The 27,018-nt window shown below is 38.4% G+C and overlaps 1 protein-coding gene across 6 annotated transcripts in view; it reads right to left on the bottom strand.

Moving 5' to 3' along the window:
- PLCB1 (phospholipase C beta 1) overlaps positions 1-27,018 on the bottom strand; it is a 376,017-nt gene that overhangs the window by 116,456 nt on the left and 232,543 nt on the right. For all 6 annotated transcript variants that reach the window (XM_084513180.1, XM_084513181.1, XM_084513182.1 and 3 more), the window contains exon 10: positions 5,708-5,854. In XM_084513180.1, coding sequence (XP_084369306.1) covers positions 5,708-5,854 — 147 coding nt within the window. The remainder of the gene's footprint in view (positions 1-5,707; positions 5,855-27,018) is intronic.

Below are 27,018 nucleotides of genomic sequence, written 5' to 3'. Positions count from 1 at the left end.
AAAATGCTAGCAAAGGTTTTAATAGTCTCAATAGTTTTTATTATTTCTAAAACATGGATCATTAGAAATGTTTGCTTAAATCTTTTTGTATGTCTATTATTTATAAACTTCTGCCATGTGAATCTCTATTTGTATCCATTCCAAAATATGCTAACAGAGGCATTGAAGGGAATACTTGCAGAATGACATGTTTAATATCCCGAATACAGATCAAAATTTTAATACTGGCAATTAGAAGCATTATGTATCCCCTTCTATAATACACATAGCATCTACAGTAGTGCCACAATATTTTTATCACCTTATGCTATATTGGATAAAGAGAAACAAATTCTGACAAAAAATAACTTTTAAAAATGTATTGGGGCAGCTCATACCTGACATGTAACAGGACACTAAGGTCAATGAGCCTGTGCTCATTTACGCATGCTGAGAATATGAGCCATGTTTTCCCATATAGAGTATTTCCAAACTTCTATAGCTTTAAGTGACTCGTTTCTCAGCAAGTCCACTCTTGTTGGGTTCATTTAGCACTGTTTTTACAAACGCAAGATATTTGCAATATTACATGGACTTAAAATTTGATTGATTTTAAGACATGTATCCTCCCCAAACAGGGGAATATTTAAATCCAGGTGTTTGTAGTCACTTGACTTCTTCATTACTCTAGAAATAGAAGCTGCTCCTGCCACCTCACCCACCCACGGCACCATGTTCTCCCAGCATGAGGTGCCTGCATACTGCCTTTGCCCTGCACACTTGTGATGCCAGACCTCATCTCGTCTGGGAAGTCCCAGAAAATCAGACAGCGCTCTGGAACATATGTCATAGTTTGCAACATGCAAACTCAGAGCCCTGTACTGCTGGGAGTCTGGCTCTGGACTCTAGCAGTAGCAGAAGGTGTTAGCGTCAGTATTTTTAGACACCATACATTTATCTGAATTTATTCTCCTTTTAAGGTATTTTGCCACAAACAGGACAGTTGAATTAGACCCCACAATGGTGTGATGTATGCTGCTGCTGCTTGTATGTTAGTCAAAACAAGGCTCTTGCCCTACATGTTGTTATTTTTAATGCTCTCTCAGATCTGATCAATCTAATAATCTCAGGTCTGATCAAACTTTTTTTTTTTTTAATTTAACCTTTATGTTGACCTTTGTTGCTACTGGAAGCAAGATCCCTCTAGAAACATTAGTGTCACCTGCTGATTTGGAATATAACAATGAGTTCTGCCTTAAGGATATGATTTAATTGACTTTTTCCCCTCCTTTTGACATGGTTTCCACTCACTTTAAAAAGTAGAAACCCTCTCACTTGGGGTATGGCTTCTGAAAGAGGGAACTGGCATGGGTGGGCATGTACCCCTTTGGACAATAAAAAGGTAAACTGACGTTCAAGAGCACATATATGAACATTCATCTGTAAAAACTGGAGCAATCACTGAAAAACTTGACAGAGCTGGAGATCCAAGAATTTAATTAGAAGTCTGCTTAACTGAGTACTCACCTTCTCAGAAAAGTAAACTGTCTCGGAGGAAGATGGAAGAGAGTGTTGGGCAGATAGGAATCACCAACCTACAGAAGCTGCTGAACGTATGCCTGCAACAGCAGACAGCTGTATATCTCTGTACACCGATAGCCCATTTAATCTTAATCTCAGCTAATCTGACTCCAGATGGTGACACATCATAAGTAAAACCATCAGGCTGTCCATTTAAGGTAGAAAAATAATCTTCATTACTACAATGTCTACTTATTCAAACTTTAAGTAGCTTTTTCTGCCCCGTCTTTGAACCAGCGAATGGGTCAACAGGGCCCATATCCCTCCTCCTGACCAGAACTCCTCCCCAGCTCACCCTTCTTCTCAGGAGAGGCAATACTCTCTGCACAAGTGCACAGGGATTTATTTTCAGAGCAGGGTACCAAACTGGGGTCATGCAAAGTTACACCTAAGACCTTCCACACAGATCATCTTCTATCTTCTGAAGTGACGACAGCTTTCCTTCCACTAATTTATTTCTTTTTCAATGGCTAAAGTTATTTCAACACCGTAACTGTGGAAGCTACTTCCACAGTTGCACTGAATAGGCCTCAGCAAGCAGATAGTGGTCTATAGCTTCCTTCCTGTGAGGCAAAACGATCACGTTCAAATTCAATTCACTTCTGGAAATTCAGCCCTCTTCCCCGACGTTACACAAGTTTTTATGATATTCTGAAGGAGAATCATGAAAAGTAGCAACAGCTGGATGGTAAAACAAAACAAAACAAAACAAAACAAACAACCACCACTATGCTCCTTCTTACGCCTTAGCCCTTGTGCTAAGATAAATTGTGACCCCAGTGTCATGAAAAAACTCATTTATCTATCTCAGATGAAGCAGCCAGCCAAAACTGCTCCTCCTCTTGTGACAAGCTCATGCTCAGACATAGGCATTGCCCAGCATTCCTTCCTTTCCGTATGGTGTTGTCATCTTGGAGACTGGAGATACTGTTTTGGAGGCTTTGAAGGTGAGGAAGGATTCAGGGAAGTGTTGATTGCAGATAATAAGCAACAGCTATGACTGAGGAATCACTGGGAACAGAAAAGCTGGAGGATGGTACAGGAGAGGCCATAGCAGCAATAAAGGACAAGAACATGCCCCTCATGGGATTTTTTTTTTTTACAGAGACCACTGAAAGTACAGGACTGTAAGCAGGAGGGAAGCAGATGCTGAGGGCGAGTGGGATAGTCCCATGCTGGCTACATACTCCAGACTGATAGCTCTGCAACCTATTGCTGCTATTATTGTTCCTTTTATCCAAAACCAAAACGTGTTAAAGACTTGTGATTTTCATATTTAGCATGTCACATATACAACAGCAAGTTGCAAAGCCATCAAAGTGTGTAATGCTGATAATGATATATAATCATCATTTGTCTTTGGTTTTGGGTGCTGCTAAAAGAAATGTTGCAAAGTCACTCCCCACTGTGACAACAGCAGTAACCTGAGGCAAGACTGGTGAGAAACCAGAAGAAAAGCAGAGTTATATATTAAGGGCTCAAAGGAGTGAATAAAAAATAAATAAATATGACACCAGTGACAGGAAATAAAAGTTTCCAAAAGTTGGCATTACTTCAAGCTAGCCTAGGCTCAATGTAAATAATTTCTTTCTTGATGGGGTTTTTACCTTTGTTCTTAAAAATTACATTTCCCTAAGAAAGCAGTAACACTTCTAAATAAATAATCAAGACTTGATGTACTGCCAAGGGTTTCTACTAAAGGCTAGGAAAATGATCAGGGTAATTAAAAATAAATTCAGAGTGTGCACATGTTTCTTTTTATGTTATAATGCTGTTTCTTTGTGGATGTTTTTTCTGGGTTTAAAAAAAATAACAAAGCTAGAAATAATTGGTAGGGTATTAAGCACAGTAAGAATAAAGTATTACCAGTCTGAATGCTTTTCTTATTTTTCCTAATAGTTATTACATGACTAGTTTCTATTTCACAGCTCCAGTAAGGGCAGAGGTGTTACTGAAGCTTCCCTTCCAAAGCCATAAGCACTTCAGCAGACCCTTTGAAATCTTCTTGGCAAAAAGAATAGTTTGTGACCATTAATTTCATAGATTTCAGCTGAATTAAGTCCTTGTTGGAACAGCGCAAATGGTAATGTGATTGTTGTATCTGGTCTAGCCTCAAAGCAAAATCTAAGGCTGTCAGTTTTTGTAATACATGGATAAAAATCACATCATTAATCCCACTGTCAGCCAGCTGCCACATGCTTACTGAACGAATGAACCCACTAAAAGGCAAGGGCACATGTTTTGTGCCTCTAAATGTGAAAATACATGCTCTTAAATGAATTTTGAAAGAGATTCAAACTTAGTTTGCGATATTCCCTGAGTTTACACTGATTTACTTCTCTCCAATTTTCTAAGCCATGAATTTTATGTTAAATTAAGTCTGAGGATCATATTTTGAAATGAAGTTCCTGCAATTCTTTAGAAACGAAGGTGAAGAAATCTGCAGATGCTATCTTAGATGATTTGAAGACTTTCACATACAAATCAAATTGAATTTGGACAGTTTCATCAAGGCAAATGTTCTTTCTGCTAAAATAATTAAGTATTTTATGTTATCTATGCTGTGATTAAAAATTTAGAATGCGTTGGACAAATCATGAATTTCTATCCTTAATTCTTTCTTTTTTTGGCTTCTGTGTTTCTAGACCTTTAGAACGTGACTCTGCCCTGATCAGCCCTGAGAAAAATCTGTGATATGGTACTGGCTATAAATTCATGCTGGTAGAAGGAAAGGCAGTGTTTTATCTCTTTAGACCAAATTTAAACTGCACCACCTGCCCTCCCTGTGGGCCTATTCTTCCCACATTTGTACAGCTTTACTGTTTCCTTCCAGAAACTCTGTATAAGGCTGCAGCATTTGGCTTAAGTGGGTCCTAATCCTCACTGACAGAACAAAGTCCATACTGGACACAAGGCCTGCAAAGTATTGTAATTAAAAATTGTTTTTGCTTTGGAATGTCTGCACTCTTCCAAAGAACATAAATTTCTGCATATTAGAATCATAATTTAAAAGTGGCCACACTGACTTTCTTTTTTTTTTTTTTTAAATTTGGAGAAACAAAATAGCTGTCAAACCGAATACTTATACAAGAAGTTTTTGCACAAAACACATTTCACAGCCAAGATATAAACCTCTGAAAAATGGGTGTCTACTGGAAACAATGACAGTTCGTTCATATGAAAGCTACTACCACATGGTTTGTTTAAACTGGGCATCACCACTGCGTGCTTTTATTTAGGTTATTGCCTATTTGGCATCCAGCAGGACTCAGTCAAGGCAAGTCTGTTAACTTAGTAACATAAAAAAGCCACTGTTATACATGAGCCATATTTTGGGCAGACATTGTAGCATTACTTCTTTTTTCACATAATGTTGAAACATTAGCAAACTTGACAAGACAAAGCAAACATCAAATCAGAAAACAGAATTCCTGGTGCACATCTGCTTGTCAAAAACGTTTACTTTTTTTTTTTTTTTTTTTTAAGGAATCTAAAAGTACTGTCGACTTTAGTGTTCAAATAATACAGTTGAGACTCATTAACTGAAGTTAACAGGATCTTTTGAATGCTCAGATTTTTAAAACCATGACAGCACATAAACTTGTAGGTCAAACATTAGAAATATTGTTAAAAAACAGATTTCCATTCCTTGCAGATATGAATGGACCATCAGAAAGCCATGTTGGGACCTCTCCATTCTCTGAATCAAAGCAAATTTCACTGAACATGAACTGTCAAATTTAATGCTTATGGGAAAATTTATTAGCTATAGAGATGTTTCCACATTCTACTTTGCATACTTGTTTGACTAGCCTTGACTGCTGTTGAAAGTACTTTCTCTTTCCTCCCCAGAAAAGAACCTGTTCTTGGAATCCTATCTAAGTAGAGGGAAATTCCTAGGGATTTCACTGGGCTCCGACAGAGTTTATTCAAACAACACAACTGCTGCTCACCTGTTAATGAAGGTATATTCAATGTATGAACTGGAGTAGCTAGGAAAACAATTTAAAACTGCTACCTTTGCTTCCCTGAAGACTAAACACTGTCGTCATTTATTGCTGTTGCTTTTGTTGTATTTTATGGTATCAGCACAAATACGCTATGAATTCTTGTAAGAGAAAAAAATCAGATCTCCCCAACACTGTACCTGTGAGGTAGGTGTTGTGTGAGGAATTGATGAAATAGTGTGACAGTGGTTGAGACATATCTTCATTTAAATCCAGTTTCTCAGGTGGAACAACGCCATTTTCTTCTCCACTCAGGTATCGCATAAATCCATCCACTGATATCTGTCCTGAGAGAAATACAGATCCACGGAAAGCACCCATTACTTTCAGGTATAGATTTTATGACATACAGACACTATGGTCAAAAAATACACTTATGCAATGGTGTATGTGACAGACCATATAATCATCAGACTGGCCTTCATCCAGTTATTAATATTTATTTTTATTACTATTACCTTATTTTCAGGCATTTAAGTTGCATATAATGCACATCTCTTTACCTGTACCAAAGAATAATCCTGTCATAATCGGTGTCTATAGACAATCAAAGGCATAGGGGAATTAGAGTTAACAGATGGCTACACAAGGAGAGAAAATAAACCACAGCATATCACAGAGGGGGTTCTTCCAAGGACAAAAGAAAGCATCCTTGCTGGAAGAAACCAAGAAACCAACAAACAGAACCACTCAAAGAAACAGGTTAACTTCAATCTCTTTCGAGTATGATTCCACGTGTGTTATATGAACGCAACTAAACTGCAAAGCAAAGCTAACTAAATGAACCACTTTTTAAGGGGGAACTAAGCTTTGTTGCTTAATTCTTATATTTGTCTTCCAATTCTTATCTCACTAGAGTGCCAGCATAAATGATCATTTCATATGCTGCTGGCAAATTAGAAAGCTGAGTCCTACCCTCCGCCTAAATATCACCATTGATCTCAGTGGAGCTGTGCTTATTACATCAAGATGAATTTCTTCTATCAATCCTCCTGTATAATGTTGATTGTAGGGTTAGTGTTGATGTGTACATTTAGGCTAAAAAAAAGGAATAAAAATACAGTAGTCTATAATCGATGATTAATGCTAATCTGAACCAGTTTAAGACATTTTTCTTTGCCTGATATTTTTGTAATTTTGTCTGGGTTTCATCTGTAGATGTACTCAATTGTGTTACTTTAATTAATTCAGTTACTTCCTGTAGTAAAACAGAACTTCTGTATTTTTGAAGAACCTCGAAGCAGCTACATGGCAGTTGACTCCCAACAATTGCCCTTACCACAAAATATTCTGCATAGCATCTCTACCCAAAAAATCTTAGATCAACTAACTATGGCATTGAAAAATGGAACACTTCAGTTCTAACTCTGCTATTCTCTCCCTGAGCATCAATCCCCTTTTACCTGAACAACAGATAAACTTACATTTATATATATATATATATATATATATATATAAACATATGAAAAAGCAATGGGCATCCTTGAATCACTTTTGTAAAGCTTGTAATCCCATGATGCAAATATTGCATTTACTTAAAATCTGTACTTGGACCCTGGGATTCAGCTCTTGCTCAGAGAGAAAAAGATGCAACAGCCTTAAGTTCAGATGCCTCATTTTCATAATAACCTAAGATGGTGGCACTAAATGAACCTATTCATATGACAAGAAATGTAGTGACAATACAGAGCAATGCAATTATCTTTCATTCTTATGACAACAATTGTAAGATGGTTGGAAAGAAAATCAAGTCCATCCACTATTTTAAGACCGTAATCCGAGTACAGCGTTGCCAGGCTCCACAACTGCTTTGTTATAAGGTAATTAATCATCTGCAGACAGGGGCCTATGTACTTTCATTTTTACAAGAAAAAATACAAGATGCAGAAAATCAGGAGAAAACACCACTGAGATTTTTCATGAAACAAAGATTTATGAACAACCAATCTGCTGCATGAATCTACCAAGAGACATTATGAGCGTAGACAGAATCGTCTGCTATCATGGAGTTAACTTGAGCTAAAATTCACTGAACAGAAACACTGCACCAATTTAGCTGTGATTTAAATATCATGTGTGGTATACTTTCACACCACATAAGCAACATCCTACAGGAAAAAACAGGTAAGATCTGAATGGGATAGCCACTACATTACAGTGATTTATAACTTTCTGATGTATGAGACAGCTTATCCAGAGTCATCAGTATCTCCATGTTGTTTTGAATGGGCTACCTTCTGCCAAACTAGGAGCCTTAAGGTTGCAGTCATTCCTTTTTCAGGCTAAAATGAAACAGTAGTTTTTATAATTCCTCAACAACAACAACAACAACCACAACTTGTGGCATTATAATCACGCAGTGTTCTGAAAGAAAAGCTTCTTTTCACTATACAGATGCCCATGTTGACTCCTGTTGACAGCATCTCAGAATGATCTCTGCTTTTAATACTCAAGAGTATACCTGAAAAACAGAGGCCCTGCAGTTCCTGTTTTACAATGGAGAACTGAAGCTAAAGATAAATTAAGCTACTGGGCCTAATATATTAGTTGTTATACCAAATAAACCTGTCGATTAAGCTGGGAACTGAACTATACAATTTCTGGAAGCCTGTTTGGGTACCTGACTCACTTGAACACCTTTAGAATAAAAGGAAGCAAGGCTGAGGGCCTGCATTTTCTCTCTTCTTTCTATTTAGTGGTTCATTTTGCTTCTTTGCTCCCTTCCGCACTACATAAAGTTGAAGGAACTCAAGGTCTGCAGAGTGGTCCTTCTGCACATTACCATTGTTATTAACATAAATCACCGCAAGCATTATTCACAAGTATAATTATATAGTTTTTGAGTTACGCAGTTATCTGAGCTTATGGCTGTAGATTGCTATTTCCCCCATCATAATTAAGCAGTCAGCATTTCAGAAAGTGAAGCAATTTCCAAGTTCAATTACAGCTGATGTCGCACCAGTGAGAGTTTGACTGTGGAACGGAGACGGCAGATGTCAAAGGGACTTTGTATCCTAGATATTAAAGAGTAGATTGTTTGTGACCAATGTCAATGATATTCTGAGGCCAACTGCAGTGATGACAATCCTCAGTGGACAGTCATCTGAAATGAAATAGCCTCAATTTATTGGTAAGATTTCTTCCCTGTTTTCTTAAGCATATTACAAATTTATCTCAGACATTGCCAAGAAAAAATAATTTGTGATCAGTTCTTTCTATTATAGCTGTCACCCCTTATCTTTAGATCTATATTACGAAGAAGTAATGGCATGATTAGATATAAAAAGTTAGATGAAAAAGAAGCACAACAGGAAAAGAGAAAGGCACAAGACAGACTTACTTTTCTTTTCCTTTTTCCCCTCATGCACAATTGCCTTACTAACATCTAAACCTTAGGTCTTTTGTGTAATTTTAAAATACTTGGTATGCTTTATATACTTAAAATTGTGGAGTTAGCTGGCATGCCTTTTCACTCATTGTTGCCTCATTAAATTTGATCTGATGTCACTTATTAGAACAGAGGCAGATCACTGGTGTTCATTGAAATTCTACCTTAATCTTCAATAATGTTTGGTTCAAGACCTTTCTAAATAATCCTAAGGGTAATGTATAGAGAGACAAGAATCACTCTTAGCTATACTGGCAATGCCAGACCAAGAAGAGCAAACAAAGATGTAATCATAACAGAAGCTATATCAGCATTTACAGAACTCTGCTAAGATCTTTTCCTCTACAGTGTTGGGCTTTACTAATACATATTTTTTTTCTCAAAAATTTCTTCTGTAATTTATCTGATTAATTAAAATTTCCTTATGTGGTCACTCAGTATTGCTTTATTAAAATATTCAAGCAGCACAAACTTAAAATTTCTTCCTTTTTCCTGTGATGTCTGGCCTATTTATTTGCTCAACACTTAACTTTTCCCCCAGTGCCACTGTATCTCTTGCTGCTAAGTATATGACTTTTCTGAGGAAAAAAGTACACACAAACACCTATTTGTTGTGCAGGTAGCCTTGTATGTATCACAAAGTTTTCCTTCGTGTCCTCAAGGTTTACTCGAGTCGCGTGGCGGGGTGGATTGATCTTGGACAGCTGCCTGCTGCCCACCAAGCCACCACCTCATTCCCCTCCTCAGCAGGGCAGGGGCCGTAAATAAGATGAAAAAGCTTGTAGTAGGTGGAAATACATGTATATGCAGGGAGATTACTTACCAATCACTGTCATGGGCAAAACTGACTCGCCTTGAGGGAAAGTAACTTAATTTATTGCCAATTAAAGCTAGAGTATAATAGTAAGAAACATAGACAAGAATCAAAGCACCTTCCCCTGCCCCATGCCTGCAGTACCAGCACCTCCCCTTCTTCCTCTCCCCTCAGGACTCTTTTTCACCTCATTTCTCACCCCTGTGCAGCACATTTGCCCTTTCTTCCAGCCACCTCCCCAGAGGTTCTGCTGAGGGGCTGAGGGACTGGGTCCTGTGCCGGGGCTGTTGGAACCTTCTGGAACCAGCGTGAGGCAGCCCCAGCGCCCCTCAGGAAGGCCCCTGCAGCCAACACCTGGGCACTGAGACCCAATTCAACATGAAAACTAAAATTACAGATACTTTAACCAGCTGTTCTGTTTTCAACTTAATTCAAATCCACTCTGATCACAGGGTGACTGCCGTCTCTGTTCATCTCTTCAAGAAGCAACTGCATTTTGTGCCTTAGCTGGAATACATATAATGTTTGTCAAAACTGTCCGGCTCTGACATAGAAACAAAGATGCTCACAATGTGTTTGATGATGAACATGGTTATTTTTCTTTCTCTGGACTTACTATATTGAAGAAATTAATGATTGTCAAAACATGCATAAGGGACTAGCTAGAGTTCTGTGCTAACTAAATAAGTAACAGACCAGGTTTTTTTTAAATGTGTAATGTAACAGGGCTGTAAAATAGAAGAACATGTCCCGAGGAGAAATATGAAAGTTTCTAACGTAATCTTAATCACGGAACATTCCTAATACCTCAAAATTACAAAATAGTATCTGAATACTTGTCTATAAGTTATATAAACTTTTTATAATTATAAAAACATATCTGAACTATAAACTTGCAAAAGCTAAAGGCACTGGATACTATGGAAATGTTTTTCCATGCCTCTCTTCACATTTATCAAAACCTCTTCTCCAAATGGGAAGGAAGCTGCTAAAAGAATGGGACCTTGACTCCTACTCTGTTTGGGTCCTAGGTTTATTCCTACTCTACTTTTCTGTGTCACAGATTTAAATGCTGCATTTGCTCTAGTTGCACACACCAAATAGTCCTTGAGTGGCATGCCTACAATCTTCCTCTCCCCCTTGGTCTCAACATTTGGAAGCTGAACTTCATCTGCCAGCCACTTGGTGCAAAGTTTGTCAGTGACTGTCCCACCCAAACCTCATTCTTCCTTGCAGAAAGGAAGAGGAAGCCCATATAGGGGACTCCAAGAATGTCCTCAGTGTTTCACCTGCAGCAAAGAGTGAAGCAGGTTGTTAGCAAGAGGTTCTACAGGACACCTTGAATAGCTCCAGACAACATGCTTGGTGATGAAATTACTGCAGAGATCAAAGAAAAAACACCAGATTTACAGTCAAGTGCAGTCAAATAAATTTGATAGTTTTTTCAGGAAAATTTGTTGGTAAAGAGGAGTGATTTCCTACTAGAAAGATAATGTATTTAATAGGGACACTGACAGATTCTCTTGAATTTCCCAGTCTGCGATCAGCTTCATTAAGTGAAACATGAAGTGTTTTTGCAGCAGCTTGATCTTTTTCTGCCTCCCTGGCTCCATTTGATTGCTTCAAAATGGTTACAAGGGAGAAAATAAAAGAAAAAAAAAAAAAGGGCTACAAATACAGTTGTAGAAGCAAGCTCAGAGCATTTCACAAAACCTCCTTATCACCTACAACTACATACTCACATACTTTTCAAGATCTGTTACACTGGATCAACTGTGCAAATGTTCATAGATGGCAGTTTAAAGAAAACCATGTAAAAAATGTAGCTGTTACTTTGCCTGTAAGAAACAGGGCTCTTCTGTAGTCAGCATTTGTAAGCTCTAAAAGACAAGAGGAGTCGCTTCCGTCATCCCAAATCTTTTTTCTTGGAAGGTGGCATACTTGTGGTGACGGACCTATTGAAAATTCACAAAATCTATAGGGGTAACGAAGCAAATCCACTGATTCATTTTGTCTCTCTTATGGTTCTTCAATATTGTTAACACTAATCAATCAAATTGCTTTCTTCTGCAGGTTATGAAACCTGGAATTTCCCCACTCCTGGAAGATGGCACTTGTAAATTTGTCAGGGACCAGGAGTTCCAGCCCATCAATTAAACTGGTCGATAGGATACACCATACTTTGTGTATATACTTTTCAAAGACTTCTCTAGTTGAAGACTTACTGTGTTATTGTAAGGTTCTTAATAATCCTCTTGCAGGGCCAGAGTATTTTGCATTTTCCAATGCCATCCTAGATATTGATAATAACCCCATGTAAAACTGTTCATGTGTGGTTTCCAGGGCTGGCAAAAGCACAGGCTGCCTTTGACACAACAATCTTTGTCTTAACAAGACATAAGTAACTTGACAATTCCCTGCTTTCACAACTTCTCCAGTGTGCCAGCATGACCAGCACATCCAGTTTCTGGATGTGGAAATGCTTGTGGATCCTTAGGAGCTTGCCAGCTCAGCAACTCAAGGATATAAACAAAGCCCTGCTCACTCAACACCTGCAGCACCATGCCAAGAATAAGATAAGAGACGTGAGGGTTCAAAGTAGGGTTGAGATTCTAGAAGATGCTTCTTCTTTGGGTTAGTGCCCTCTCAGGAGGCATAGGATAGAAGCCAAAACCTCAGTAGCGTAGTAGTCTGCCTGCAGGAAATAGATAAATTAAAGCTAATCCTGCAAACTTCTCAGACCAACTGCTTGATTCAAATTTTGTCCCCTTATTTCAGCAGACAAGCTGCATGCACAGCTACTTGATTGCTACCTGATTTTCCCCTGACCCTCAGCAGGCTCAGGTCTGGCCCCAGGAGTTTTCCAGTCCTTTGGGCAATCCTGTAGGACAGCAAAACAGAGAGGCACAACAGACAGATGAAAAGACCACTTCTCTGCTCATTCTTCTTTGCACTTCAGTCTTGCAACTTTAAAATCAGCCTTTGTTTGTCCCTTAACATTTGCAGATGTTTTGTATGACAAGATGTGCATTCGTTTGTAAGCAGTTAATAACTTTGGCTGCGCAGATTTTGAACATTTCCTTCCATACATGTATATTTGCAAATTTAGTAGAGCCTTCCATTTGTTTATGCCCATGCTGTTATCTACTCATTTATGATGTAACTGGTAGGCACAATTGTGCCAAGAGATTTTATGAAAGTAAAAAAGAAAACAAACAAACAAAAAAAGGAAAAGAAGCAATTAATTGGCACCTCATATCTCCCAGCCAGCAACACAGAATTACCATGGTATTTTGTTTGACAGCGAAATCAGGTCTATTCCAACACAATCTGTAACTTTAATCACACTCACTGTAATCCCATAAAACTGAACAAGTCGTCTCAAAGATTAAAATCTGCCGAGTATAAAAGGTATTTGATAATCCTGTGAGAGATCTGCACAACATGTTCCATTGGGAATTATATTCCACCAACCAGCTCTGCACTTCACAGCTCATTAGGTATTAAAATTCTCATGCCTGGTGTAAAGTAGGATGCATATTCCCCTGATGTGTCTCTTGACACTGGGCACACATTAGCTACTATATGCTTGCTAGTTCTGTGTACCTGTAGAGAAGTTTACAAGGACGAATTCACATAAAATTCACAGGGTGGGACGTAACACGCCATAGCCACTCTGAGGCATTTGTATCCAAGTGCTTTTGGAATTCATGCTGAAACCTTTTCAGCCTTCCAGGTACATGTGCTATTATAATATTGTCATGGCTTAACTAGAATTTCTGTCTGTACTGACTGTTTTAAACTAGGGAAGGACAGGACTGTATTGTCCAAGTAACATCCTCTTAAACACAAAGTCATCACAAAAAGGGAATGTATTACAAGGTCAGCCCAGATCAGATGCCAGAAGCCTACAACTATGTTACTGGACTTTACTCCAAGGAAGTCAATGCTGCTCTATTTTACAAATACAGATAGAAAACAGCTTCAGTCCTCAGGTCAGGATCTGCAGATATTTCAAAACATCTATGTACCAACCATCTTTTACAGAGAACAGGAAGAGGAAGCCAGTAACTCTTCCATTTTAGCAATTTTCTCCATGACCAGTAAGATGGAAAATTCACACTAGTCAGACAGTTTTATCAAATTAATAACTAAGTGGAGGAAGGACAATACATTTGAGTTACTGTATATGATTATTAGTGAAGCATTTAATAGAGTTTCTAAATTCAAACTATTCCTTATTGGAAAAACTAATCTGCAGAAAGAACAGATAGAAGCAAACTCAGGTCAGAAGATCAGGATTTCTTTGAATTTGAAAGCTGAACTTCATGAAAGAAGTCTTGAGGCTGCCACACTGATCAGCAGTGGGCCTAGCTTTTTATACAGTCTGTAATAATCTGAAAAAGTAGAATCAACTACAATGTTTAAAGAACAGACAGTTATCTGGGAGCTGCTATCAAAACAAGATGATAAAGGTGTAATGATCTAGGTAAATGGGAAGGAAATCAAATGAGAACATGCAAAATGGTAGCTAATAATTCTAGCAAAGAGCAATCCAAAATAAAGAACTAAATTGGGAAGAAGATGTCTAGAAATCCATCATCCTGAAAAGCAGAGAAGATAGAAAGTACAGAAATATATCTATATGCAGCTGCATCAAAAACAGTAGTTAGAAAAAAAATGTATTTGATTGACAGGGCATTTTACTGTCAAATCACTGACGAAAGAGGTAAACATACGTGGCATCAAATATATCAACATACATATCCATAACTAAACTTAACCTACAGACCTAGGTAACCCTACAGATTTAATGGACATAATGTTTGGCCACAAACCAAAATGAACTTTCTTTGGAAACATATTCTAGGGAAAAAAAAATAAAAATGATCACACCAGAAAACTTAGCCAGTAAGAAAGAAGAAAGAGCAAGATTCATTGCTCTACCCTTGAATGGGTAAACTGTAGTAGGACACAGTTCCGGAAAGCTGAATACAAACAGAAAATGGTATCTCCTATACAATATACAAAATAAATGTTTACTGAATGGCAAGCAGTCAGAGAAGGAAAACACTGGAAGGTAAACATGTTGTGCTTAAGTAGCGTACATAAAAGAGCTTGCTCTGTATCAGTTAATCCATGCGGAAATATCACATGCCCAAGGACAGTAAGATCTAGAATGTTTTGCAGAGTAAGGATCATCATGCAAGTAAAGCAGAATTAAATATGTTTGAATCAGAATTGTTTGTCATTCTAATGAAGCTATCACATCCATTTATCCTCTGTACAAGTACACAGTGAAAGCTAACACTGGATAAATTTTTTTTTTCAATAAAATGTTTGCAAATGGAAATCAGGTTTCAGAATGGATTTTAGGGGAAGTATTAGCTTAGCTTGATTTAAGGAGGAAATACTTCCTATAAGCTTTCAGGCAATCCATCCCAAATAGCAAAACATATTTTTATAACAAAGAGCATTTTCAGTCAGAATCAAAACTCTGGAAGCATGCCAAGGACATTGCCACCTTGAAAGGAAAAGGAACATGGAGTTTCACCTGAGAAGAAATAAAAGTTTCCAAAGCTCACTTTTCTCTGCTGGTACAAGCCATCCATTTTACATGTTCTTAAAGTCACAGGTTGTTTTAGCCCTTTTCAAACAGCCACAGAAGAAGGGGTCTAAAGCCTATGAAATATATGTATTTTTCACTAGTAGTGCTAGCAAACAGCAACACATACATACAGGCATGGGAATTTTAACCACTCTTTCAAGATTTTAATCACAATTTTTCTTCCTCAAAATCTAAATGTTGGAAATGCATTTATTTTAATGGATATTGATCCTCTAAATCTCTATAGCAGCTTTAAACACCTCTGTTGTAACAAAGCATGGCCACAATTCAGAAACACTGGTAAGCAGAGTTGATGTGTTAAAGAGCACAGTTACTGTAACTTGCTATATCATAAACCACTGTTTTATTAATAGCAAATAGCACATATATATAAATATATGTATGTGATAGATAACAAACACACGTGTCCAACATCTTGAATCAAGTATGTTTGTGTTACAAGTCTTTTATCTCAAAGATTTAACCAGATCCCTATATATCTATATAGGGACATATATATAACTATATATCTCTCTCTATATATAAATACATATCTTCTCTGTTCAGCATGCAGTGAATTTTCGTATTTGTTACTTTACTGGAACACTAAGTTTACACATAGGCTCCTGTCACTGGTGGTATCCCATACTTGTGCTTTTCACTTTGAATACTACGTTAGGGTATTTCCCATTCTGCTCATTCTTCCATACAATATCCAAAGTCCCTCCTATAGTTCTTTTTTGGTCCTTTGATGTACCAACTATCTACAGATACTCTGTTTTTTAGTTATGTACCTAACTTTTTAGTCAATCAAACCCTCAAAACTTTTTATTACCATACATATAAAGCTGTAATAATGTTTTAGACTTTGCTTTACTCCACACTTAGCTTAGTTACACTGTTTTCTATTCAGTCACATATAGCTCTTTCTTCAAACCAAAACAGTTTCTGCAACATTAGCACAAATATCTGAAGATTTCATTATTTTTACAGAGTGGGGGAAAATCTCACTCTGGTGTAGATAAGTGAACATGCTCTCCTAAGTCTCAACACTGAAGTGGTGATCAACATCATCTCCAAGTTGGACTGTTAAGAAATTCTACATCTAAAGCTATCTAGCAAACCACATGGGACTGCAGTTTATTCCTTGGCAGGCATTTAGTTTTCTGCTTTTTCTTTTTTGTTCCCTTTCCAAATTCAATTTTTCTTCAAAGAGTTGGTCTGATTTGTGCAGTCTTTACATTAGCGAGCCTCAGCTACTGCCTTCCAGATTCTCTTCCAAGAGGGGGACCTTGGCTATTAAAAGCCACAATAGAACTACATCTAGATGATTTCAGCTGACATTGCAAAACTACACAGAACAACACAAAAATGTAAAAGATGTTCCCACAATCTGTCCTTAGGACCCATTCTCTCACCGTAACTGTAGTTTACATGCAAACATATGCACTACTCTGGACTTCGGTTGAGGTCTGGAGCACGATCTAGGAGAAGGAGGTGCTAAGGGCCCCAGGAGCTGGGCTGGCTTCATTCATTGCACCAGATGACAGATGAAGCAAAGGCAGAACACAGTGAGGTACACCTCAGTCTCCCAGCTGACATCTTAAGCTTGGCTATTTCTGAACACTTTGAGCCCCAAGCTGCAATCATCTAAAACAATTACTGTGGACAGAAGGGCTACGGGGTTACAGGGTTTTACAGACACAAGCCCATTCTCTAGCTGCTCTTGACTTTTCAACACAGATGTAGCAAGAAATTGTTTCTGACAGGATATCCTTTACAGACTATGAGAAGGCAGATAGTTTAGATCCAATTAAACCTGTAAAAACACTACGAAAACACCTTCATACTAGTTCCTAGCTAGCAGTGGAATGAGCACATTACGACATGGCAGATTTTTATGACAGGCAGACAACTAGATAAGTGGAAAGCTTTTAAATCAGACAGATAAAAGTACCATTAATCCCAGCAATACTACAGTTATTTCTGACAATCCTGAATGAAGGCCACTACTGGAATACATCACTGCCTTCCCGAACCACTGGAAAATATGCTCTGCGGAATGCCTCATAGTGATCCTGGGAGATGTAATAATGTAAAATGGTGGCTTACTTCCAATTGCTAAATTGCATTAAAAGACATCTAAAAATACAGACCTTTTTTCTCGTTAGCAATACTTCACAACATAAGCTCTTGCTGTACTTGCCAAAAAGGCTGTTCTGAAGTATAATGGGAAGAGAGAAGAGCGTGAGCATTCTATAGGTGTGAAAAAAATGGGAAAAGCCTTCATAACAGTTAATATTTTTAGTTCCAGAAACTCCTTTAGTTGAAGAAGAGATTTTATATTAAAAAGAAGTGGAAAAGAATAAAGGCATGGTTGTGCAAAGCCAGTTCAAATAAACTGAAAAGAAGGGACTTCAGCTCCTTGAAAGGGACTTCCCTGTCTGTTCCTTAAACTTGGCCTTGCAGTTGCAGGCATTGCATTATACAATCGCTTTTGTAAACTAGTTGAGTTTTATATATACATATATTTTTTTCCACTCTTTACTACCTCTGGTAGACTGTCCAGAACTGTAATATTAGGAAACTTCTCTTAATTTCCAGCCTAAATTTATTCAAGGCCACTTGATACCCCTGTGTTCTTAGGCCAACATTGTCCTTTAGCTTACAACTTCTTTCTGCCTCCCTAGTGTAAACCTTGGTATTTATAGGCAAGTTATATTCCAGCATATCCTGCAATAAAGAATATTGTTATAGGAGGCAATTACATGTGAGGTTATAAGGGAAACTTCCTCATATGGTTGTATTATAGTAGCACACATACTTCAGCTGTGTTAACAGCCCTGTTATGACAGATACCATCCATACAGAAAGGCTCACAGACTGTTAGCTCCTCAAGGCAGAGACTGACTATTTAGTCAAGTCAACCAGAGGATGAGGAAAAAAAAAAAAAAAGAAATGGCACATGAAAGGGAATGGGCAAATGTCATTGAGCTCATTTGTGGCAGAGCCAAGAAAACTGTGCTCTTCTGCCACCAGCTCTACATTTCACCCCCTGGATCACAGCAGTTATTATTCCATTTGTCCTTATGGGCCCTTTGCAGCTGCAAAGCGCTACGTTTGTAGCAGTCATACTGAAGAGGCAAGACCCACAATGTTTATTCAACGTTTATCTATACTTGTTTCCTTCAGCACTCAAGTCTATGCCGCCTTATGTTTTCAGAAGTAAACTTTATCTGATATTCATCTTCAAATAATAAACCCTGCTGCTAAGACTGAATACCTTCCTGTGTTCCATAAAAGAGGCAGTGGCACAGCAACAAGCATAAAGAAGCTGTTTAACTTTTAGAGTAAGATTTCTATTTATGGGCTCTGATAGTCTGAGGCTGAGTCGAACACAATGCAGGCAGGCAGTAGCAGCAGAAAAATGTTTCTCCAGAACCCTTGAAAAGCAGCACTGGGTCTACGACTTCTCTTTACCTATCCCTCAGCAAAAGCTCCAGCTGAAGGTAACGATGCAGCCCAAAATATCTACTGATGTTGGCTTTGTGGTCCCATCACCCCAGATTCTCTCGTCCATTTTCAGTGTTACAATAGGGCTTCACGCAGGAGTCCATTAGGTGGCCTATCACGTTTCCAAGACGTGGGTCAGGAGTTGCTGCTATGGTCATTTTATACATTATCACATATTATATATTTTATACATTAGCACATTATATATTAGCACAGGTCTGCTCTGACTGCTGAACTTATGTTGTCAGGATCAGTTTATGCTCTGCACCTCTGAAGATACAAATCCCACAATGTGTCTGTCCATTTGACACACGTCACAGTTTCACTGACATCAGTGGAGCTATTTCTGGTACCAGACACCAGTCCCAAAATGCATTTCTGCAAAGCTCATTTTTATTTCAAAGTATCTGTATTATATACAGAAGATTAGGAAACTTTGCCTCCCTGGAGCCCCAAACATAATTTTGATGAATGTTATCATTAATTCTAAGGCAACAGCAAAAACTAACTCTATGCATAAGTAGCTGGGTATTAGACCCAAGCCAGGCCCTACGTTTTTAAAATGCAACCAAAGAACAAAAGGTAAAAACTTCTGCTTTTTCACTAAGCCAAATACTACTGTGCCTTTGTTTACTGTTGCCAAATCCATTATTACCAGTCCACGTCACTGTTCACTGTTGCATTTTATAAATGCTTCAGTTAAATTAGACAAATAAAGCACTTGTAAAGTGGATACAAAAACAGGGTTACAGAATACAGTTATTGAAGATTTTACATTCTTAAAGACTTCTACAGTGTTTGTTCTTTTCTACTTAAGATACAATCTTCCAAACAATTGCAAGATCCAAAATGAATTTTACATCTCTAGCAACGCAAAAAAAAAAAAAAAAAAAAAAAAGGCAAATAAAATGAAAAAAGCATTACAAAAGCATATTTTGCAAATTCATTTTGACAAGTATTGGTTCCATGAACTTATTTTCGCCGATGCCTTATTCACGCTAAACTTCGCTGCATATGTGTACATATAATAAAAAAAAAAAAAAAAAAGAAAGGCTTTCTAGCGAGCTCACTGACAGCACTTGCAGCTAATGACATAGGATAGGCTATGACTTGCTGTGTTGCTTATATGTTTTAAATAGTAATAAATTGTGACTGGGATCTATTGTTCTGTTGCCATTTAAGAATGGGAAACAATGCTAAGCGCTCTTCTCTTCAAAACTGGAATGCTGGAAAGCACTATAAATCCCAAAGTTAATGGGCTTTTTGATAAATATTCTTAATATCCAATGTTACAGTTAGGAGGCCGAAGGGTTTCAACCACTTTGGAACACTTTCTACAAATGTTCCAGAGCCAGAAAGCTCCACCATTTGACTGAATGGTTTATACATTAGAATTTAAGCTTTAAATATTATGAAGGATGTTTTAGAAGTGTAGCCACAGTTGCACGGTACTTGTTTTTGACATTAAAATCTGTTGCCTAGGGAATGACCCCCTTCTGCCATTGAAAGACTCCAACGTGTAATTATTCTTAAGCAGTTACTAAAAGGTGAATTTAATGTGGTGGGACCAAAATGTATAAAATGTATTGATGTTTCAGGGAGGAAAAACACATTTGTGCTCAAATGAATACTGCCTAGTGTTAAGGCTGCCATGAGAAAAACACATGTAGTAAATGCTGCATAAAATTAAATGTATCTTAATTTAATGTTAATTGCTTAATTTATTTCATTACTTTAAAAAAAAAAAACACACAACACAACAGCACAACTGTCAATAAATGTGCACTAGCAAAAGAGAATTAATACTGAAATTCAAAGGGAGTCATGAAACCAGCTCCCCTAGAATCTTTCTAAATACATGTCTAACTCTAACTGACATGTAGGATTTATGAATAGGGGTAGGTTTATGAATAGGTGGAAAATCTGGAGAAAGAAACACTTCATAATATAGGAGAAAAACTCTTTTCTTCTGCATATCTAAAGGTCTGGTCATTTAAAATAAAACAGGCAGTAGCAGAATCTAAAGGACCGAATATTTAAGAGAAAAAATTAACATATTTATACCATTACTTATCTTAAAGATACCTCTAGTTAAGTACAATCTGGTGTATGGATCCATCGGTCAGTAAAGTCTCCAAAGCACCTCCAGACTCTCTTTAAAGCTTGTATTATACTCAAGACAAACTCTGTCAGTTATAAAAACACTTTAAAAATAGCTAATAATAACCTAACCTTCTTCTTGCTCCCACCAACTAGGATGACTGAAAGCATATATTTTATTGCTACGGCACAATTCCAGCTTTTTCATGTCTCCTTTCCCTTGCAAACCTCGCTTCCCTGTTCTTCATTGCTCTTCTTGTACATGGACAAGCTTGTACAAGCCCTGTATGCTTGAAGTCTAGAAACAAAGGCCCCCACTCCTGGGAGCTTGGACATTGCCAGCAGAGACACCTGAAATTCAGCATCCATGTGCCACCTGCTATCCATAATGTAGCAAGATCCTGAACAACTTACTTCTGTACAAGCCTTCTTAAAAGTGAAAGCAATAAGAAGTTTTCCAATTAACAACTTGGCAGCTGATTTAATAATACTCATCCCTTAATCAGCACAGTAACTAGAAAAGGAATACATTTTAGCAGTTATGCCATCTATCAATCAATGCAAATGCTTCATAGCTTGAAAATGCTGAATTACAAGACGCTACTTAACCAGGCCTAACAGCCACACAGCATGCTTTTGCTGACAGTGAGAGACTGCTCAGCAGTACCAGGAACTTCCTTCTGCCTCTACCTGATAAGGAAGCATGCTATACATAGCACATTAATCTCCTTCACTATATGACACAAAGCATTAATCACTACAGCTTGCTTCAACCACAGTAAAATACTACTCCATATGCTTAACCTATGTAGATGTCAAGCCCATGAATCTGCTGATGTTGCAAAAGCTCAATCACATCCCAGAAATACAATCCCTAAAAATACATTAGCAGTGTGCAGAAACACAAGCAACATTTTTAAACAAAACTGTGCAACCTAGGGCCCTTATCCTGTAAGCTCACTGGTATTTGATTTTACCAGGTACCTGAAGGGCCATGTTGTAAAAGTTTAAAATATTATGTACAGCTCTCGCTTACTATGTTCAAAATACTTTAGTGTAGCTGCAACATGTACAAAAAAAGGACCTATAACAGCAATCAGAAAACGAGAATCATCTTATGACATGTCAAGTGTTTGACAAGTGCTGTAAAAGTTGACAGTTGGTGTGACCACTCTAGAGATTTATTTAACTAGCTACGAGAAAAGAAGCATTTAGTCAAAAGAGAATATTGTCATATAGTGGATGCACTCAGATCATGAACTGCATTAGGTGGCACACCAGGAGAAGATATAATCATCGGACAAGTGAAGGTCTAGCACTGCTGTCCAAGCAGGGTAGTGAAAGCCATGAGGGGCACTGCTGCGAGCAGACCTGTAGGCCATACACACGAGGGCCAGTCCCAGGTGGTTCAGTAGCTGGAATGTAAAAGGGTTCTTCAGGAGTCTGATTCTGTTAGTTTTGCCATGGAGAAGATATAAGGAGATAATGTGGCTTCTGGTTGGCTTTTTCTTCTTTGCCTCAAAGCACTGAAAGTTGGCAATAGCCTGGACAGTGACCACAGGGCCTCAGAGGCACCTGCCTGGCCTGTTTTGCTCAGTTTTCAGGGTTTTGGCAACGGCCTCGCCGAGGATCAGACCAGAATGTCTTCACAAAGATGAAATGGCAGAGGGCACCGGGACTCCCTGATGTGTCTGAAGGATTGCTCCTGTGTGAGATTGTCGTGATCATCTAACAGAGACTCTGCTGTAGAAGCAGCTAAGGCCTGTGCATCACACTCTTAGAAGTTGCCCTGGTAGCTGTGCTCATGCTTCTGCCCTGAAATTTCACTTCAACAAAGCTGGGAAGTAGGTAATTATGAGAATTAAGCTTCAATAAAGAATTAATATGATGTTCAAGGAAATGGAGCATAAGAGATTTTATATAACTATCCTTTCTTCCCACACCACCCATAAACTTAATCATATGCTTAAGGGATTTATTTCACTGAAGCCAGGATGTTCTTCTGCATGTTGCAAACATGAAATCTCACTCCCACAGCATAGATGTTTTCAGCAAATACTTTTAATCCCTGAGAACCGCAAGAATTCGTTTTCAGTTTGCATCTTGGCATGTGTGCTACTGCACAGAGAAAAAAGATAGAGACAGTACATATTTTGTGCATCTTTGTGAAAGATGATTAGAAAACTAGGCCTTTTGGCCGTATAGAATACCTGAAAAGTAAGGACATTTGCCACTACATTTGTTTCAGGCTTTTGTAAAGGTCATTTTATGCATTGGAAGTTTTAGATCCAGAACACTGGATCGATCACTTAAATAATTAAATACAGAAATAATACCGAAATGAGCATGGAAGTGGTCAGACCTTCACCATTTATGTACATGCTTGTACCTAAGCATCTACTGTTCTAATAATGAGTTAACCTGACACAAGATAATGAACAGAGCTGGTCAGAAAGACAGCTTATGGAAACAAAACAATATATCTGTGTGCAGGCATGTGTGCACAAATGTGCACACACTGAGCAGGTGCAAAGGTTCAAACTCTAGAACAATCTGAAGAAAAAGGATTTAATTGGCATGAAGACTGGCAATTTATATCTCCTAATGCTTGCACCCAAGCCTTTAAAGTCTCTACCACCACAAAGTAACTTCAAATCACTCATTACTCTTGAGAAACGGTTTAAATCACAGCTTTCAAATTTCTTTATGGTATTTTGTTCTGTTCTGGACCTGTGTTTGTGATTTACTTTGAAAAGTAACTTTTCTGTGCCAGGAAAGAACAAATACATATACTATGCTGTCAGATCTTCTGGCTTGCTTCTTGAACCCAAACTCTGGAAAACTTGCTATTCCCTGCTCAAAAGTTCAATTATTTAATTGCATTGCTCTGGTACAACAACGATGAAATCATCCTTAGGCCACCCTTAACTCGGTTTCCCATGTTGCTGTTTATCATGTAGTTCTCTCACATCATTACCTCTGCCTTGTGTGCTTTGTTATGCTACTCACCTCTTCCCTACGCTATTCCTGTTCCTTGGTGTGCCCAATTAATCCCGAGGAGTGATTTAGTTGGGACCCCTTCCAGCTCACTTAAAAACGCAGAAGCACAAAGGAGCATGTGGAAATGACCCTAAGCCCATCTCTCTTCATGGAGCTGCTGGGCCTTACTTTCTGAGAGAACTATACTGGATAAAGGTTTCTGCTATCTTTCTACCTATTTTAGCTGCTGGTCCCATTACTGTAAGGTTTGTACCTGTTCTTACTATTTTAGTTGACAGTACTGGGGCCATTCCAAACATCTTGCTTCCACCCCTATCTTTCCACTGACCTTGGCCCCAGCAAATTAGGGGACTTTAGCAATACCACCACAAGAAATGTAGTGGCATATCTGAGCAGGAGAGGTAGGAACTTCAGGCTAACAAGTTCACAGGTATGTAATAGTGGACCACATCTAAGTACAGCTTGAACATCTTCAGGTCTACTGAAAATAACATCTCTGCTCAATGGTCCAAGCAAGTACAGTTTTAGTGGCAGGGAAAGCATCTCTGAAGTGTGTCACTTCAGTTTTCTATCCCTACCATTCAGCCTAAGAACAGTCCTTTATGACAGCAGAAAGTCTGAGTGACAAACCCTTTTACAAAACACTGTATTAAAAGGTTAAATGATTATTTTGAATATGCACTGTTATATTTTGGTGACATTTTGCAGACGTGCAGCGTTTGTTTGTAATTATTCCACAAGTGTAGGACTGAGCACACACCTACACTTCATTTAATATACTGTGAACTGCATTCCCAACTTGGAGCTGAAGTATAGAAAATATTGTGTCCCCATGTTGCTCCCGATCAACCATTTCCTTTAATTATGGAAGGGGCATAACTAGCAGGACATGCTAGTTGCCACAGCTCCCCTGACAGACAGGGTGCATATAAGGAGGTGGTATCTGCAGTGTGGAGGTGGCTGGCAGGTTGTGCCAGCTTTGTCAGAGTTTGCTGGGTGAGTTTGAAGAACTCAAAAAAGAAGTTAACTGTCTCTGGCCTGACTTTTCCTTTATAAAAACTCAGGCTTTTCTGTGAGAACTGATTTTGAAAGAGTAATATAAATCATACGCAGGAAGGGAAGCACCTAGCAAAGAGCAGGTGCCTGTACCAATTGTGTGCACCAATGTAAATTAGGGTAAACTGGAAGAGTCCCACAGATCCTACTTGGAGGGTGTTGGCAAATACCATTGTAACACACTTCTTTGTGAGGTTCCTTTCATGCTCCCTCCTCATTGTTAGTCAGAAAGTGATTTCATTGTGACTTCAGCGTTCTGTTAGCACAACTCTTTCTAATAAATCCTTTATTTGGCTTATATGAAGTGCCAATATTTGAGTAATAAGAACGATCTTTTATGTACCAGATTTCCTTGTAGCTGAAGTGAAATAAGGTAAGCATATATTCTAATAGTTACATGGATGAGAGAGGAGGTCACAATGTGTTTTCATCTCCTCATGCTAGTATTCTCACTGACGTCAAAAGACAGACTCACATCAGCATGACAAAGAAGTAGGATTTAGCCCTCAATCAAAATTCTGGGAACAACAACTTGTGTGAACTAGAGAAGAAAGAAGGCTTATGAAAAAAATTACAAGGGTTTTGCTTTGAGATAATGTTGACGGCTGTATCAAGAGACGCAGGTTGCCTTCAGGGAGCCAGCTAGAACCTGGGGAAGAGACAGCTGAAATTTGCATTTCTGCCTGAGAGATTCTCTTAAGACCCTCTTCCAGGTCAGGTTTTGAGAGGTGAAATACCTGCAGTGTGTAAAAGGCTTGCAAGTATTTACTGAGCTCAGCTAATGAATTACCTGCCCCACCTCCTGCTCCCTCTGCTAATCAGTAAATACCACATGCTGTTTCTGTGCAGACATGTATGTGTTTCCGTGCTAGTCTAAGGGGCAGCCTACAAACTATGCAGGGGACAGAGAGGGCTGAGAAAGCACTCAGGCACAAGGTAAAGAACAGCCTCTCCTAGCTGCCTAAATCCGTATTTCAGAGAAGTACAGACTTGGCAGTAAGGAGATCCTAGCCTGGGAGTGAATGAATCGCAGCCTGCCAATGGGAAGACAAGTAGGATCAGATGCAACACTTGAAGAAGGTTCAAGTACAAAGAGGGGGGATATTTAAAACAACTATTTAATTGTAACAGCAGCTTCTACCTCAAATGCAACAGCCTCTATGTAATTACTTTGGGCCAGAAGCGGCAGGCAACACTTTACTGAACTTTTGCTTCTCACAGTAGAAGTGCAAGTTCTATTTATACCAGGCTACTGACAGGATCCTGCCTTGACAGTTTTATTTAACTGAGGATTCAAAGGCTTTGTCTCTTTGATGCTGTTTTGACCCTGATTCTTCAAAGGACAGAGGACATGGAGTTCAGGGTGCCCAGGAACTCTCAGCAAATACTTAGCAACTTAGAAGGATTGGTCTGAAGTCTCCAGACCAAAACATATATGTTTTTGTGTCAGATCTACTTTTCAGGATACTCCCCTGCCCCTAAAATTTCTAAGGTATAAATGCATTAGAAGCTGAGGTAATCATTGGGGTATATGGATTGGAATAAAATAGGATGCAAACACAAATTCAATACTATTTTAAGACTGGCGGTGGTAACAAAATTCTCTCGCTGTTTTTGGCAAAATGCCCAGTTATGCCTTAGACAACAGTCAAGATTTTCAAAAGGGAATTTTCTGTGATTATGGCATGAAATGTACTCAGCTACTTTCACATCTTAGTTTGTATGCTACTTTATAAGAAAGCAGAGGGCTAGACTTATTAGTTATTCAATGATAGAATTATCATCATCTTAGTTTCGATGCCACCAACTGTTTCTTTAAAATTTACATTTCATATGCCAGCAGATAGTCATCGTGACAGTAAGGTTTCTGCTGAAGTTTGCATACCAGAGCAACTGTTCTAAACTATCAATTGCACATACTGAAAAATAAATACCAAAACCAGCCCAACTTTCCTAAACTGATACCAACTAA

The sequence above is a fragment of the Aythya ferina genome (genome assembly GCF_964211825.1).
Source record: "Aythya ferina genome assembly, chromosome: 3".
NCBI lineage: Eukaryota > Metazoa > Chordata > Aves > Anseriformes > Anatidae > Aythya > Aythya ferina.
This window is presented reverse-complemented; position numbering and strand designations above follow the sequence as displayed.